Source organism: Polypterus senegalus, chromosome 11 (assembly GCF_016835505.1).
Source record: "Polypterus senegalus isolate Bchr_013 chromosome 11, ASM1683550v1, whole genome shotgun sequence".
Classification (NCBI taxonomy): domain Eukaryota; kingdom Metazoa; phylum Chordata; class Cladistia; order Polypteriformes; family Polypteridae; genus Polypterus; species Polypterus senegalus.
In genome coordinates, this window is record NC_053164.1 from 101,530,209 (window position 1) to 101,549,120 (window position 18,912).

The 18,912-nt window shown below is 37.4% G+C and overlaps 1 protein-coding gene across 2 annotated transcripts in view; it reads left to right on the forward strand.

The window, feature by feature from the left end:
- The first annotated feature begins 4,756 nt into the window (after window positions 1–4,756).
- The window catches only part of fbln1 (fibulin 1), a 160,460-nt gene continuing 146,304 nt past the window's right edge, over window positions 4,757–18,912 (forward strand). For both annotated transcript variants that reach the window (XM_039769389.1, XM_039769390.1), the window contains exon 1: window positions 4,757–4,902. In XM_039769389.1, the coding sequence (XP_039625323.1) occupies window positions 4,839–4,902 (64 nt within the window). In that variant the 5' untranslated portion in view covers window positions 4,757–4,838. The remainder of the gene's footprint in view (window positions 4,903–18,912) is intronic.

Consider the following 18,912-nt stretch of genomic DNA (forward strand, 5'->3'; position numbering starts at 1 on the left):
TTTGGATTTCAGGAAGTTTTAGGGTATATTTTGCATGTTTTCCCCATTTCTACATTGGCTTTCCCCAAGTACTCCAGTTTTCTCTTACATTCCAGAGACATTCATATTAAGGTAATTATTGTTTGAATGAATGTTGAGTGTAAGGGTGTATGTAGGAGTGTCTGCTTAAATGTCCTGTTACCTTGTCCATAGCCAGGATCCCAATGTTGTAAAGATGGGCAATGATTTGTGTGTCTGAACTGAATAAAAGACTTAGAAATGACTGGAAGTAAGAGATTTGATTCTGGTGTAAATTAAGTTCATTAGTTACTATAAATTGGCTTATCATGTAATAGACTAATGTGTCCAATCCAGGGCTGTTTCTAGTCTAATATTGTTTCTGGTTTCTAGTGTCATATTGTTATGCTAGAATCCACCATACCCCAGCCCTACTCTGTGACTCAGTACTATATAAGTGGGTTTAGAAAATGGATACAGAAATAAAAGATCAACCAAAAAGCATACCTGTATTATGGACAACTAAAATAGTCATTGAACAAACAAATATGTTCCTAAGAAATTGTGATATACAGTAGGTGTTGATGAGTGAATCCATGGTTAGAACAGCAAATAGGTTAGGCCAGACCTTCCAAATATGCAATATTTATGTATGGTAGACGAGGCAAAACAGCTTGGTGCTAAAATGGGGGAGTAGGAATATATATTGGAATAAAGTGCATGCAACAGTGCCCCTTCAGGGTCTGATTAATTTGAGTGTGTCTTCTTAGGCATCACCTATACCAAACAGAGTCTTCCTTCTACCTCCATACCTCTAGGACTTATGTACTTCTTTTGGCTGCTCCTCCTCTCTGCTGGAGGAACTCTTACTTTCACTCCACTCACATTTCCGAACTCTATAACTAAAGTTAAACTGACCCTTATTAGCCATCATCCGAGGCACTTCAGTATTGTTCAAGTTTGCCTGGAAAATACTTCTGGAGAGAAGATACAACTAATTTTCTCAGAATGACTTCTTCAGGAGAGAATGGCTACCTGGGAAGAACAGAATTTTTTCTTACAAAGGTGTTAGGACAACTAAGAAACCAGAACCTAAATACTCCAGCTGTTCTTCCATTATATGTGCTTCCCGGCTGGTTAAGGTACCTTTGAGCACCCTGTCTGGGATGAGCCAACTGTTGAAATAGCCTTCAAAGTCTTGCAGTCACTGTCGAAATGTTTACAAATCCTGCTTGATCAAGCTATTACTAAAGAAGGCGCTTCACCAACTTGCAAACATTAAGCCATACATTTTTATATTTTTTAACAACAATATTTCAATTAATAAAAAACAAAGAGCTAATATTTATGAGGCAATTTCTACTTTTACTAAAATTCAGTATGATGTTCAGGTTTTGTCTCGGTGCCCTCTGGGATACCTCATAAAAACTGTGTGACGGGAAAAGGTTTTTACAGCTCCTCTTAACTACAACAGTTCCAGAAGGAGGTACTATCCTGTGTTAATACAGGGACATTACATTTTTTGCTATGTATTACATATACTAAAAATAAAAAACCAGTATTAAACACATGCACACACACATATACATACATACATACACACACATATATATATATATATATATATATATATATATATATATATATATATATATATATATATATATATATATATCCCAAAATACCCCTACTACATGCAGTACTTTTAGCATTTCCAGTTGCATCACATCCATCTCTGTGGCTTTGCAACTTCAGGTTATTCAACATGTAACTTTTTGTGTTAATCAAAACAAAAAGCTCCAAAAAATCAAAATGAAACAATCCTTCTAATTTTTTATAACAGAAAAACAGCTAATGGCTAATTAAGTATTTACCCCTCTGGGCCCATAGTTGTTAGAGGAAACTATATAGAAACTACATGACTTTTTGAAATAAGTCTCAAGCATCTTTATAGTTCTGGGAATTACAACTATTTTCCATTATTCTTTTCAAAATCATTCAAATCCCCTTAACTAGGATAGTGACCATATCTAATTATTAATCATTTGCTTCTGACACTTTGATCAGGACTTTGGCTTGGACACTGCAGACAAATTAATTTTCTTTTTTCTCTTTTTAGGCATTCTCCTTTGACTTTGGGTGTATGTTTGGGTCTTATTATAGCTAGAATATTAATCTTACTCCGTTGTCTATTGTAACTAAATTTTTATCTTTGATTTCTCTAAATATTAATATGTATTTTAGCTTGTTTTCTGAGATCAGATACAGTAATATAGCATATTTCTTTCTGTTTGTTTCACGGTACATACAGTGTTCTCAAGATGATGTATTGTGTTATAACCTTGTTCAAAGACCAGAAATGCCCCAGCATACTGTAGTAGTACTGTACCCTCTAGCAAGCTGTAGTTGGGAACTTATGTGAGTTTAATTGAACAATTGTATTAATGTTTTCAATATTCAATAAAAATCTGGGCAGCTGTTGTAAGCTGTTAAACCAAATTCAATTCAAACATCTTAACTGCAAACATGTAAACTCCATTCAAGTAGTAATGTATCTTGTGAAGACAATTGGCAGTGCCAGAGCCTATTTAGGTTTGTCATAAAATTATATGAACATCTCTGAAATAAGCTGATTTGTTTCTTCTTTTTCGTGGCATCATTTGCTTCAAATGTTTCTCTCTCCCTCTCGACTTCCTCTACCAAAAATCTACATTAATTACTTCCAGGCCATTTAGGTTATACCCTTAAAACCTTCCAGCTAATTTGTGCCATGTGTGGTCTGTTAACATTTTTAGAAGAATGTTGGTTGCTGAAATATTGTACTTGTGTGGACATCACCTATTTCCATTTAAGATTAATCATTTATTATCTAAGCACATTTTTTCCAGGTCCTGTATTATGAGAGTTGTAGTCAATCCAGACTGTACGAGGCACACAAAGGAATCACACACCCACACTCATCATCACTGAATCAGTTAACATTTACAAATCAATCTAACGTGCACATCTTTTACTGTGGGAAAAACTTATTACACAGAAAAAAACACCATAGACATGGGGAGAACTTGCAAACTTGAAACAAATAGTACCTGGGTTGGTTTTTGAACCCAAGCTATCCAGTACAGTCGAACATTATATTTTCAGCATTTGGAATGCTTTTAAAGAATGTACATTGAGTTCTAGTCCTATTCCTTGATGGATTTACTACCTAAGTTCAATTACTGTAGCCACTTACAATCTGTGGAATTTACATTTTCTCTCCCATGTCTTTGTAGGTCTTCCCTTAGGTTCTATAATTTTTCCTGCCACATCGCAAAAGAACTGTGCATAATGTTACTTGAGGATCATAAATTGGCTCAGTGTAAATGTGAATGTGGATGCTTGCATGAATGGGTCCTGTGATGGACTCGTGTCCAGTCTAGAACTGATTCGTCTGTTGTGTCTGATTTTGCTGGGATTGGCTCTAGCATTGAATTGAATTAAGCAGGACTGAAAATACTGAGGTATGTTATTATACACAGCTTAATTTCTTTAACTGTGCACCAAAACTGTACAGGGCATCCACCAAATTATGGCTTGCAGCATTCCATACCTCCAAATTAAAATCTATTACATAGATAACATACAAAGAGATGTTGCTGCAAATGTTTTTTAAACCTGGATCTTCTGACCTAGTAATTTGTTTTATACTTTTATTAAATAATATTTACACAAACTGTTTTGACCTCATTTTAAGTTCACTTTTTAAAAAGGAAAGAAACGTTTTAGAACCCAGATGTGCAAATATTTTAGAGAGGTATCCAAAATGACTCATGGCTATGATTTCTGCCAAAGGTGCCTCTGTCATACCAATTATTAAATAAAGGAGTTGCAGGTAAAAAAAATCTTATTAAATGCATTAATTTTTAAAAATGTATTATTGATTTTCATCAAAGCTGCCAAGATAGCATCAGTCCTCACTACATTAATGCAGTGGGTTTAAAAGTGATCAATCGCTAGAATACAAATAAAATCCAAATTAAATACATTATGATACCAAGATGGGTAACACTTCAACAACAATGAGTAGCGCTGCTGCATTAAAGAGATCAGGGTTCGGGTCCTCCCTGCGTGGAATTGGCATATTCTCCCCGTGTCTGCATTGGTTTTCTCCGGGTGCTCCAGTTTCCTCACACAGTCTAAAGATCTGACGGTGAGGTGGACTAGCGTCACTAAACTGGCCCTCGTGTGTGTGTATGTATGTGTATTCTTCCTGCAATGAACTGGTGCCCTGTACAAGAACTGATGCTGCCTTGTGCCCTAAGCGTCCTGGAATTGGCACCGCCAAACATGCACAGGATTAAGCAGTCTTAGAAATTGATATGGTATGATGTTAAAACGTGTTAATATGTCCAAATTATGTAAACTATTTTATATACCCATTTTAATATTGAATAAATATATTAATATGAAATAGTAATATAGAATAAATAAATGATAGCAGCTACTAATCGCTTCATTTGTTTACAATTCGTTCGCCTAATTACTATACACTGTCCGCGCAGCTTCCATTGTCCAATTCAACACGAACGCAGGTTCTCTAATTTTGCTACTCGAATTCGCTTCAATTGTCTTTGTATCTGTTCCATTTTAAAAGACCGCCAAGAAGAAGAAGAAAGGCATTTAGCTCCACACCCCTCCCCAAAGACTAAAGCGGACGGCTAATTAGCAAGGTCTCTATTTCTACTTGGAGACGCCTCGCCGTTTCTTGTTTAAAAAAAAAAAAAAAGTGAGCTGCCGCTGTGCTCTTTCACTAACAGTCGAAGTGAAGGGGAAGAGTGCGTTCAAGCAGCTGGAGGAAAATGTTCTCAATGGGACCGTCAAACGTACTCTTCATTTCTTTCTGTGGGATTCTTATCCGACATGGTAAGTAAATAACCATGCTGCGATTACGTAGAAACAAAAATCTGTACAGATACACTAATGTTTTAGAAGTGAAGAAAGAAATGTAAAAATTACCTGAATTGCAAAGTACAGTAATGCGCTAAACACAATCGTTACAAAAGAGAATGCGACCCGACCACGGACTAGTGAAGTGGATTAGTCGTGCCCCGTGCGCCGCTGTCCACGCGCGGGAATTGACTAAGCGAGGCTCGCGATCACGTCTTGCCTTTCGAGGCGCCGCGCTTACGATGTACGGGCGCTCAAATAAAACCCCAGCGTGAGGAGAAACTGAAGCATCACGTGGGGATTTTAGGATTTTTTTCACGTTATTATCAATTGACACATTCACGGATATCAGTAACCGGGTCTTCATCGGACGTCCTTCATAAAGAATTTAAGACACATATTTACACTTAAAACTGATGAAAGAGGAAAAAGATTGGAAATAAAGGGACAACCAATAGACATGTAAACCCTTTTTTAAAAGAGGTGCATTTACAGAATACATTAAAAGAGTACGCGTGAGAAGATCGTTTCCTGCATTCATTATTATATTACACAATTTGCCATAGTCTGTTGGTTGTAAGGAAATGCATTCTTTTCATTGTTTGGTCTCTGTTTTATTGTTTTTGGTTAATACAGTGTTAGACGAGAAATTGAGATACTAACATATTCAGTATTGATTATGCATTTTCTTTGGTGTTTTGTCTTTCAGCGACATGATTGTAGCTCTTTTGTGCAAGTTACTTGCTTTAGTGAAATGACTGTGTAATGGATCCCCCATGGGGGTGGTTCCTAATGTATTACATTACACGTGACTGGCACCTTTATCCAAGTTAACTTACAAGATGATGCACTGCAGTTGTTTACATTTGCAGAGCACAGAGAAGTGAAGTGAATTGCTCAGGGTCACACAATTAGGCAGAGGTGAGGACTGCACTTCTGGCCTTAGGTTGGAAATCCAAACCTCAAGCACTACACTGTCTTGCCCCCAATTTGTTTCTAACCCAATACGGATAGCTCCAGTTCTAAATAAGCCTGACTAGGAGAAGGCAGGTATAAAATATGGGCCTATTGTTAATGGGCTGCAGATAAAGAGGTGAGTACTCTCTTGACAGGATGCCAAGAATCTGAAACATCTGAATGAGTGTTTTTCATTAAAATGGGTAATGTGCATTGGCCACTGGTCTCTAGCATACATACATTTCAGGAACCCAAATAAGTCATCTTTTTTATACACACATAAAGGTTTGGTGGACGTCTGGACATGATCAGGAAAAAATACAATTAGAATGTAATGTATTTGAAAGCTAGAAATATAACCCAGAATTCTATAATGGATTTTCAGATCATCATCTGGGAATTCTCAAACATACTGGTCTCACTTTTTCTTAATGCAAGTCTTTCTTTTTTTCGTTCACTGCAAAGGGCTCCTAAAGCAACAAGAATGTTTACAGAGTTTTGATGCTAAAAAGCAGTTTCACAGGTAAGGCCTTTAACAGGGATGTGCTGTTTATGGCATTCGTTGGTATGCTTGATCTAATTACAGCATTTACTCATTTAGCAGTTGGTCAGTGCTAAATATTTTTAAGAGTGATGGTGTTCTGCAGTTTGGTTTGTCAATTTTTCTCCATTAGGTGTAAAATCTAGGGAGACAAAATGTGACAGACATGATGACTGATCACACTTTCTCTCAGAATATAGAATAGTGATCAAATAGAATCCGCAATGAGTAATTGCTTACAAGTAGCAAACTGAAGGCAAATGGAAGGGCAGAATAATTTGGGTAAATATTAGTAGAAAAATCTAATCACACTTTTCTTGTTTTGGAGGAAAGCCATGTTGTAGGTTCTTTCATTCCTTTTCTTTTTGTTTGTCTTTGTATGTTTTGCTCTTCTAGGATCACATATCGTGTCAGTTTCTGACTTGTGATGTTGTTTAACAAACTTCCTTCCCTTTCTGGCTTGACTGAAATGCTCGATTTCCACAAGTACTACAGAAAAGTGAATATATGTAGGAAACGTACATTTTAAGAGCAGCATACAACCCTGTATAACAACTCCAGAAGACTGGGTTTGAATGTCTGCCCTCTTACTCTCTGAGTAGATTTGGCATGACAGCCCCAAGTCTGTGTGGATTGTTCTTTGGGTATTTTATTGTATATCCTACATACTAAGAGATGCATTTTAGATTGACTGAAAAATCTAATTTGTCCCATTATGAATGAGTGTGGATTTGTAGGTGAATGAACCCTATGAGTTATTGGCACAACTTTTTAAAGTTGGCTGTTTTCTTGAGCCAGCTGCTCCTAGTATAAGTTCTAGCACCTCATGACTATGAACTAGATAAAGTAGGTTCATGAGTTAGGGAGATATAATTTTGGACAAGTACACCTTTTTAATTTTATTTATTGAGCAGTTGTAGATAAATGACCAAACACTGAATAGTAAAATTTTTAATGTCTAAAAATAAACATGGAAACAGCTGAACCTGCTACTTGTTTGTGATACTCTTGTCAGCTCCTGTAAATAATTATGCTTTCTGTTTTTGTAAAGAAGGGACAATAATATTTGAATTCTAGCTACATCCTTAGGTATACCTAAATTGAATTAATTGCTACCAGTATTTTAGAGCTAAGAGTCTAAAACAGAGCTTTAAACAGATTAAGTGAAAACTATTTAGAATTGTAATCCTATTATTTCCAAAAATATGATTTATACTCTTTAGTTGTTTTTTTTGCTAATTTTAAGTTGCTTGAAGAATAATTACATTTTTTTTTATTTTTATGCTGGTTTCGCAAAGAACTCTAATCTGAATGTACATTGGAAAGCTAACCTGTTGAATAACCCAAGGCCTACGTTTTGAGTCATTCAGATTGGTCTAAGGATTGGGAAGTATAGAATTAATAATTATTACAATTATTTTGTGGTTAGCACTGTTATCTCACAGATCCCTGGGTTCGAGTTTCAGCATGGGTACATCTGGTATGACATTTTCACATCCAAAAATCCTAAACTAATTTGCAAGTAAATTGGTATGGTGTGGCTGTTACTGCTCCAGTCCTGTTCGCTTACAGTGATTAATTTCTCCCTCTCCTTCTCCCTCTGTCCCCCTCTCTGTTTCAATCTTAACACGTCCTCTCACTTGCAGCGTTTCTTCCAACCAACCTCAGTCTCTATGCTAGACTCTGTTTTTAGTCCACATTGATGACAGCCCGGAGCTCTCACCCCTGATGAAGGTAATAACTTAAGGCCTGTTATTTAGTACTTCTGGTTATTCTGACTGACTGCTGTTACTCTTTCTGCAAGAGTAATGTGTTATTATGAGCCACTGGCAGAAATCTGTAATTTGAAAATGAAAATTAAAAATGCTCAATTTGAACGTTAGTATTTTTATTTACAATATAGTAAAATAAATGTAAATTTGTAAGAAAGAGCCTACGGTAGTAACTGTTGGCCATAGATGGTAAAAGTAAAAGTATGTGTTGGCCATAGATGGTCCTGTGTAACTTTGACTTTGGTATAGCTGTTCTTGGTCCAAAACAGTTTGAGAAACATTGTATCGTTTATCATGATAAAACATTCAAAGCAGTAATTAAGTATGTGGAAGACTATAGTAAGCATTCATTAGTTAGGTTGTTCTAAAAAAAAAAAAAGTGTTTTTTACTCACTTGTTGAAGACCCTCCAGACACTATAGATATTATCCATCCATCCATTATCCAACCCGCTATATCCTAACTACAGGGTCACAGGGCTGGTACCATTCCAGCCAACACAGGGCCCGAGGCAGGAAACAAACACCAGGCAGGGCGCCAGCCCACCGCATGACGCGCACAAACACACACACCCACACACCAAGCACATACTAGGGACAATTTAGGATCGCCAATCCATCTAACCTGCATGTCTTTGGACTGTGGGAGGAAACTGGAGTACCCGGAGGAAACCCACGCAGACACGGGTAGAACATGCAAACTCAATGCAGGGAGGTCCCGAGGAGCAAATCCGGGTCTCCTAACTGCGAGGCAGCAGCGCTAACCACTGCGCCACGTGCCGCCCCCGCTATAGATGTTCTTTTGAAAATGGCAAACATTTGATAAAATGGTCCAAAACCTGTACGTTATACAGTGCAAAGAAGCAAAAGATTAAATATAATAATTTTAGTATTAAATACATTTTTAACTGATGCCGCCTATAATCTTCATAGATTGGCAGGGTCCTCCAATGACACAGATTTAATTTATAGATGCAACATACTTCGCCCTTAGGATACATACTTGCAAAAGAGTGGATTTCAGCTCACCTTGTAGCTTTTTAGAATTTCATTCCTAAACCACAGCATAAGCACAGTTAGTGCAGAAACAAAATGCGAACAAAATCTGTTAGAGAAACAAAGCAGATAAATGAGTAAAACCAGACTTTGCTGGTTAAGAGTTGTGCTAGCATTTCAAAATAACCTCACAAGACATAATATATATATAAAATGCAGTCTCATCCAAATGGTTCTGTAACATTTTTTACTGCCTTCAAATTTTAAGTAAAACTAATGCTTTAAAATATACCATTTAGTTACAGTAATTTGTATGTTTCAAAAATGAGTTTGCTAAATTTACTCATTTACTGTTTAAATACATATTTTAAAAGAAGACAGTGCTGGCATAGTGGTGAAGGTGGTTCTTACAACCTCAGGAACCTAGTACTGATTATCAGCTTTGTTACTAAGTGTGTGCAGGTTGCACATTGATAGATGGATAGAAATATTTAACAAATTTGACTTCATTTTGGATTTTACGAAAGCATAGGTATTTTAAAATGATTCATTCTTTGTAAAATTATCTTAAAATATTTTTAACAGAAAGGTTTGAATATGTTAAAAATACAGTTAGTGTTCTAAGAATATAATTAAAACAATTAATAATAGCAATAGGTTGGCATGTGAGACAGCGTGCAGAGTGTCATTGTTTTGTCTGTGCTGAATGGTTGGAACTATTAAAATGTAGCAACATGTGTAGTCTTTCAAAATGAAACTCCAGACGACAAAATTATGTACTTAATGTAACATTACTTAAACACTAGCCTATACTCAAACTTTTAGAGATTACATTTTTTTCTGAAATCCAGTTTTTTGGTCCAGCTTTATGATTTGGCTTCTATTGTTACCTGCTATACTAGCACTCTTATACTGTATGGTGTACTTGATATAACTGTTGTTTTTTATCTGTCAAATTTGTTCAAAGCAATTTCCTAACTGTAGGAGTGTGACTGTCATACAGTTGCCTGTCTAGCTATCTGAGCAGCATGTGTTTATGTGTGAAAACACTATAGGACATTAAAATTGTAAATTATTTTCTTGAGTGACCTAAGATTTTTGTACATTATTATATTTCTGCCATGACAATGCCTAGTGAAGGGAGAATATATGTACAGTATATACTTTATTACAATGGCCACTTGTTCTGTTTTTGCAAAATACCAGAAATAAGATGTCACACACTTGTTTGGTCAGTTCAGTTTAATTTATTTTTATATAGCAGTCTCCACAATGGCTATGCTCAAAGCATATTGCATATGTTATGATTAGGAGTCTCATTTATAAAAAAATAAATGTGAGGCACCCTAAAATGACAATAAAGGCAGGACCATAACCTAACCAGCCTGCTTAAGGACACTCAGGCCTAGTCCAGCAAGCCTCATCTGCTATTTGCATGCTTTGGGCCTAGCAGACCCCAAACAAGACAAGCTGCAAAAATAACAAAAAGTCTCAAAATATAGCAAAAGCCATACAAGTGAAAGGCATAACTAAGCAAACAAGTACAAATTCAGAGCCCAGAAGAGAAAACTAGAAAATCCAAAGGAAATAGCAATACTCACAACTCCTTCATAAATAATGTTCTCCTGTTTCTGCCATTTCTGCACTGGTTATATAGCCAGAGGGAGGGCTCAGGAGTGGTGACATCAGGGTGTCATCACCTCCTGGGGTTCCACTCACAAACCACATGGACGATTAGGAGATTTAAGTGAATGGTACACAATTACAAATATCCAAGAAAATACATAAAATATGAAAAATAATAATTCATAATAACTGTAAATAACAATACAACATCAGCAATAACTATCCATCTGTCCATTTTCAAACTAACAAATCTAAAGTCATGGGAGACACAACCATACCATTGCCATTATAAGACATAAGGAAATAACAGCCCTGGATGTGTTTTGTCACAGATAAAATTAACACATACCCACACTCACTCACTTATATGGGGCTAATGTAAAGTCACTAATTTAAGATAACATGCACATTGTTTGGAACAAGCAAACAGTGACTAGGCTATGTACGATTCAAGCCCAGTTACTTCCAGTATACCACTGTGCTGATGTATATCTATTGAAATATATTGCAATATACCAATGGAAACATCTATATGGGTAATCACTTTTTTTTTAAAGTAGAATTTAAGAAATATCAGTTTAATAATCAGAAGAAAATTATTTTACAGTAGAAATCAGGATGAAGAAAACAGAAGTCTATTTGGCATTACAGGAGAAGAAATGAAAAGTCCTGTTATATACATTATAGAAAATAAACCTATGAAATTCCACTATCTTTTGGAATGGACAAGTTTTGTCCTCCCCTTTTCTGCTGAGCATATTTCAATACAAAATGGCACAAAGTAGTATCCATCAAAGTTATTAAAAATAGTGTTATTTACATGTTCAACAACAAGTTGGTTTTGCACTTTTGAAGTTCCCCTTATGATTCAGAAAATCTAATAAGGTCAGTATATGGTAATTCAATTTTGTTTTAACGTAATACAAAGTTCTAAGGATTCAGCAGAAAGTGGACATTACAGTAAAAAGCAGAAGAAATACTCCTGGGGTGGTGCATAAAACCACATTCTAAAATCTGATACATAGAAGTAATTGTATCCAAATATGCATTTTAAGACCAAAAACAACTTGTCACATTGGCTATTGGCGAAGTTAGAAGTCAGATACATGAAAATTCAAGTATTCAGAAACTCAAGGAATTATATGCAACACAGAGCTCCAAACCAAAAAGCTCATAGACTACAGATAAACTCTGGAGTAGAGGTTTTAACTGGGAAAACCTCAGAATAACATGTAATCTTGGTGGCTGCAAAGGTAAGATGGCCAGAACTTGTCGAAAATAGTGATACATTAAACTAGAAACTGATTTAGGTAAATTTCAAAGAAAGATTACCACCACTTTAAAAGGAAAACAGAAAGAGATTTAAATAGCAGATCGTGTCCAGCAAATGTTTTATATGTTCAAAGACAACTTGATCTTTGGAAATGATTCAGTAAATAATCTGATAAAGTTTTGCTGAAATCCAAACCGCAGAGAGGAGCTGTAACTAGAAACAAGATGACCCTAGACTGTTGTTAACTGCACTATCTCAAGGATTATCAGGTGCTCTTTCCATCTTCCCTTTGGCCACTATCATCACGATTTAGTACTCAGACCCCAAATGTAAAAAGAAACCCAGCCTCCAAACCAGACATAACAGAACAGAGGAAACATGAAGAGACATTTATGTTCTTGTATACTGCAAAATGTTCAAAAATGCATCTTGTGACTTTAATGAAATTATTGATAAAAGGACTTTTTATATAAATTTTTACTAGAGTATATAAATCTTTCACATTTTTTTTTAATGAAAATTTAGTTTAAAGGAAATGCATTAGGCAAATATTGCACTGTTCCTAATACGACTCAGCCACAAAATACTATTTACAAATGAGCTAATGTGTGTGTTTGCATACATGCGTGTGTGTATATAATGAGATGAGAGATCCAGAATATGCCACATTTTAGTGAATTCTGGTAACAAATATGGTCTTCTCTGGTAAAAGCATTCACATGAAATTTCTGTCTGGGAAGTTTGTATTCCCTTTATTCTCATTATACAAAAATGTGACATAAGAACATACTAGAAAATTAGATTTAGTACTAGTGCCCTTTGAGGTGTCTGTTGAGGCCTTCAGTTAATCACTGACTACAAGCTGAAAAACCTTATGCCTCCAGATGATGTCTTGCCTACAAAAATAAAAGAATTCTGCTGAATTCTTGAGGCATAACATCTTAAAGCTCTAGACAACACTAGTGGGGAGTCCTCACCTCTCATTTATCACTTTGTAATGTGATGTAAAGCAGATGTTCATCACAAGGAACAGATGCTGAGCCGGACCTTGTTACAAATTGTACTGTATATTTAAATTATGTGGCGGTCAGCTTGCTTCTATTTTTAGAGATATTTTTAATTTCTCGCTACAACAGTAAAATGTTCCACACTACTTTAGAATACCTGTTCCAAAGACATTCACCGAGTGTTGCCTCAGTGACAACAGACTAGAAAACTTGACAGTTGTTATAATAGTGATATCTGAGTGACTCATGGAAATCTTCTTGTCAGTAATGTACTTGGACATATTTACAGCAAATAGATCGATGGAGGATGCAGTATCTCTGGGGGAAATGATATTTGTTAAAATCTAGAATCACCCTATTTTAGGTGCACTTTATGTACGACACACTCATTTTAGCATAATTATCCCTCTAAATCTGTTTGATTAATTGATACACATAGATATCAACGATCTTTGTTTTATTGATTATTGGCTTTTGATTCTGATAAACAAGTGGTCAAACCTAAGGATACTATACCATACCATGAGCAGTGTCTCTTACTATTCCTTTATGAGATGTACAAAGATGGCTACATTTTACATGTACATTTAGTGAGAATGTACCTATTTGCTGATGGCTCAACTCTTGTACTCCTCTCAAATTATGCAGTCTGTCTATGGGAATTACTGTAGGTAATTAAACTGTTCAGATTCTGTACACTAACCTAGAGATAAACATAAGATGTGGTTACAAACTTACATGCACAAACAACATTATTCTAGCCATTACTCATGATTTCCAACCCTATAATGTGGAATATGTAGAAATATGTTATAATCAAGAAACTTTCAGAAACGGGATCTTCTATCCAAAACAGTTAATACAGTATGGGGTGTCACAGGATGCATTTATTTGTTTTTTACAAGTAAAATACTGAAAGAAGTTCAACATTCTTGTTGTCTTTATGATACAGAGATACTTCTGCAATGACAAAAAAAAGGTAATGAAGGTAGTTTACAGTTCTTCTAAATTCACTATTTGCAGTTTCATGGTGAACTCTCATTACTCTTTAGACCAGAATGTAATATCCAAAAAAAAAAATGATGTGTTTTTTGACATTCTCTATTCCCTCTCCTTCTGTTCAGTAAATGGCTTAGGTCTGTTGAAGTCAGGACTACCAGGTTTTACTATAGTTAATTTCCAGGAACTATGAGATGCAATAAGTTAACATGTTGATGTTATAATGTCTGCAGTAATTTTATTAATCTAATTTTTTTTTCTAAAATTAATTGTTTGCGGGGGATGGCACGGTGGCGCAGTGGGTAGTGCTGCTACCTCGCAATAAGGAGACCTGGGTTCGCTTCCCGGGTCCTCTCTGCGTGGAGTTTGCATGTTCTCCCCGTGTCTGCTTGGGTTTCCTCCGGGTGCTCCGGTTTTCTCCCACAGTCCAAAGACATGCGGGTTAGTTGCATTAGCGATCCTAAATTGTCCCTAGTGTGTGCTTGGTGTGTGTGTGTGTGTGTGTGTGCGTGCCCTGCGGTGGGCCAGCGCCCTGCCCGGGGTTTGTTCCTGTCTTGCGCCCTGTGTTGGCTGGGATTGGCTCCAGCAGACCCCCGTGACCCTGTGTTAGGATATGGCGGGTTAGATAATGGATGGATGGTTAATTGTTTGGGAGCTGCTGAGGTATAATGATTATACTGTATGTTGTTCAAATCAGAGTCTATGTATCAGATGTTATGAAAATAAAGTAAATTAAATAAATCACCGATAATGAAAGCTTCAGGTCTTATCCTTCCATGGTGAATGTATCTTCTGCAAGATTCTGCCGTTGATTGTTTTGGACTCCATTCATTCAAAAGCCTACCAGTTGGTATTTACATGGTGGGAATAATTTTTTTATTTACTATAACTGCTGCTAAGCGCAGTGATTGAAGTGGGTACTGTATCTTCCACATCATTTGCTGAGTCAGTGAATGCTAAGATAAAAACTGAATGTTTATTAAAATTGTTCTAAAACATCTCAGACATTTTTGAAAATACAGATATTGTGAATAAGACAAAACATTGATGGATGCAATAAAAATATTAACAAAATTCTAGTAAGTAGCTTACTTAACTGTATCCATAGTAAATGTTTATTCTGATTGGAAGTGTATGTTATTGACAATGAGGTGTGATATACCGTATATACTCGCGTATAAGTCGGGTCTTGAAACCCAAAAAATCTTCTTGCTTCCTCCAATCTCACACCAGTTTCTCAGACACATCGAATTTTGTTGCAGTAGTGCAATTACCAATTCTTTCACCACTTCATTGACTTTTAATTTAAGACCAGCTTCATATTTTCTTCTGATCAAACACTTCATCATAGATAAGGGATGCTCTTATGATAAAGGTGTATGAGGGTGTGAGTTACAAAAACACAAAACAATGCAAACACCGCTTCGGGATAGTTTGGGTATTATCGTGTGTTCATGTAGGCACAATACATAGAAAAAAAAGGCAGTGTGCTCCTTGGTTACTCTCTCAGGTGGGCGTTAGCATATCATAAACTCTTGGACCAATAGCATGAGTTTTCTGCATTCAATTTATATGACCAACATTATAAAATACAAGAAATGATATGGTAAAACCAAACCCCAACTTATCCATGGGAGAACTTAAATGCAAGTATGTACGGTATACTGTATATCTTTAGGAGTATATATCTTTAGTGGTGATATATATACAGTATATATCTTTAGGAGTGTGTGGCAGAAGGTAGACAGATCTGGAATTGTAGAAAGTAGTTTTCACCTTCTTTCTGGCAAAAATGGCTAAGACATTTAACATAGTGTGGACCACCAGGGGTTGCACCAGCCGCCCTAACCCCAACATACACACACATGGGACATAAATGCAAACAAGTGCAAATACACACTTTTTTTTCTTTTCTCCTTGGGAAACACCTTCCATTGTTTTTGACGTGTACAGCTCAGTTCCATCACAGCACAAAACACAAAGCACATTTCTCTACTTTTTCTCTTTTTTCTCTCTTTTCCTCTACTCCTCCAGGCAAGCTTCAGCTTCTGCTCCTTTTATAAGGAACCCGGAAGTGCTCCAGGTGCTTGTTGGTCTACTTCCAGCAGCTCTTCCGGGTGTAGTGAAAGTGCTGCAAACAAGGTCTCCGCAGCAGCTGCAGCAGCCCCTGGCGGCACCTACTAAACCCAACAGGGCTGCACCAAACTCCAGCTCCCATGGAGCCCTGCAGGAGTCCGAGGCACTGCTGCCACCTAGTGCTCTGGGGAAGGTAATGCTATGGATGCACTCCCTCCCCCAGTCCTTCCAGTATAGAGGCGTCCCGGGCAGGCAAGGGCCCTGGACGTACGCCACAATGGTTATCCTCAGACTTCAAAGCCATGTTCAGTTCAGTTGTTGATCGTAAAAGAACATGGGCATCCATTTTAGCATGTCAGACAGAAATGGTAAAGTGGTAGTTTGAATGTGTATGTCTGCAGTATCCATATCCTGTTTCAAGAGGTACACTATTAGATAGATTTACCAAGCTGTACAGTTTTGGCCTTTTCTAGAAAAGAATACAATTTTACCCTGACTAAAATGTTTAGCAAATATTCTTACATCTGGTCATATGCATTTTCCTTATTTTGAGTGTATTGTGAACACCAGGGGCGCATACAGCTGACCTAACCCAACACAGACAGGCAGAGACACGAGTTCAGTCAGAGCACACTTTTTTATTCATGTGGGGAACGCTGTTTCCTTGCTTCCCCCAGTACAGCACATAAGCACCAAATTCACAGTCCAGCACAAAACCCTTTCCTTCTTCTTCTTCTTCTTTATCCACCTCTACTTCTCTCCCAACAAGCTTCATTCACCTCTTCCTGACTATGGATCCCCGAATGGAGTGAGGTGGCTCCTTTTAAGCAGACCTTGGTAGTGTTCCAAGTGGCTCATTAATAGGACTTGGAATCACTCCCAGGTGTGGTGAAAGCCCCATTTAGTGCTGTGCAGTTCCTCCTGACAGTCCTCACAGAACCCAGCAGGGCTGTGCAACACTTGAACTTTCAGTGTGCCCTGTGGGAATCCGTGATGCCACAGCCAAACGGAAGGACTGCCCTCTAGTGCACCAGGGAAGGTAGTGCCCTGCTGATGCGGTCCTTCCATCTGGCTGGTATCCCGGCCAGGTAATGGCCGTGACCAACTGTCACAGTATATATATTATTTGTTATGAACTGTCTCATTTTGGGAGTTTCGTTTTTTGTTCTGACCCTAACATTAGCGCAATGCCAGTTTGCAAATATTTTCTTGTATTTAAGGTTCATAAACTCAGCGATCCTGTTCATAGTAACTGTACTGTTTGCCAGACATGCAATGCAGAGGTCATGAGACATGCTGGTGCTCTGACCATATAAAATAGCAGTGCACAGTATTAGATAGATACTTTATTAATCCTAAGGGGAAATTCACATACTCCAACAGCAGCATACATAAATAACAATATTAAATTAAAGAGTGATAAAAATGCAGGTATAACAGACAATAACTTTGTATAATGTTAACATTTACCCCCCCACCCCAGTGGAATTAAAGAGTTGCATAGTGTGGGTGTGGAACGATCTCCTCAGTCTGTCAGTGGAGCAGGACAGTAACAGCAGTCTGCCGCTGAAGCTGCTCCTCTGTCTGTAGATGATCCTGTTCAGTGGATGCAGTGGATTCTCCATGATTGATAGGAGCCTGCTCAGCACCCGTCGCTCTGCCACAGATGTCAAACTGTCCAGCTCCATGCCTACAATAGAGCCTGCCTTCCTCACTAGTTTGTCTAGGCATGCGGCGTCCCTCTTCTTTATGCCGCCTCCCCAGCACACCACCGTATAGAAGAGGGCGCCACAACCGTCTAATAGAACATCTGCAGCATCTTATTGCAGATGTTAAAAGATGCCAGCCTTCTAAGGAAGTATAGTCGGCTCTGTCCTTTCTTACACAGAGCATCAGTATTTGCAGTCCGATCCAATTTATCATCTAGCTGCACTCCCAGGTATTTATAGGTCTGCACCCTCTGCACACAGTCACCTCTGATGATCACGGGGTCCATGAGGGGCCTGGTCCTCCTAAAATCCACCACCAGCTCCTTGATTTTACTGGTGATCATGTGTAGGTGGTTTGAGTCGCACCATTTAACAAAGTCCTTGATTAGGTTCCTATACTCCTCCTCCTGCCCATTCCTGGTGCAGCCCACGATAGCAGTGTCATCAGCGAACTTTTGCACGTGGCAGGACTTCGAGTTGTATTGGAAGTCCAATGTATATTGGCTGAACAGGACTGTATTTGTTATATTCACACTCTGAATTGAAGATAAACAAGTGAAAGACTTCAAGATTTTTTTGGGGAATAGACAAGATAGTCTGAGCACCTTTTTGCAACAAATATTTTGACTTTGACTCTTGCTTTGTTTTTTGATTTGAACAGTTTTGATTTTGCTACTTTTGGTTTTACTTAGACCATTGCCTGTTTTTCACACCATGCTCATGCCTAGAACTTTTGGCTTAACCCATATACTGTTTTATTGCCATTATTCTTTTATCAAATTACTACCTTTGATCGTTCTGGCTCACTGGAATGATCATAACAGTATTAACCCACTTGTTTTGACTGTTTCTTCAAATGTTTACTATTCTGACTGCAACCAGTTAACGTGGAACATTAAGTTCAGTTGGGCTACAGTACCCACCAACCTGAAGAAAACGTACACCTTGCATAAATTAAATATAAGAAGCTTACTTTTTGAGTGTGACTGTCTACAAAAGATATAAGGCTTAAGATACTAACAATGAAAATAT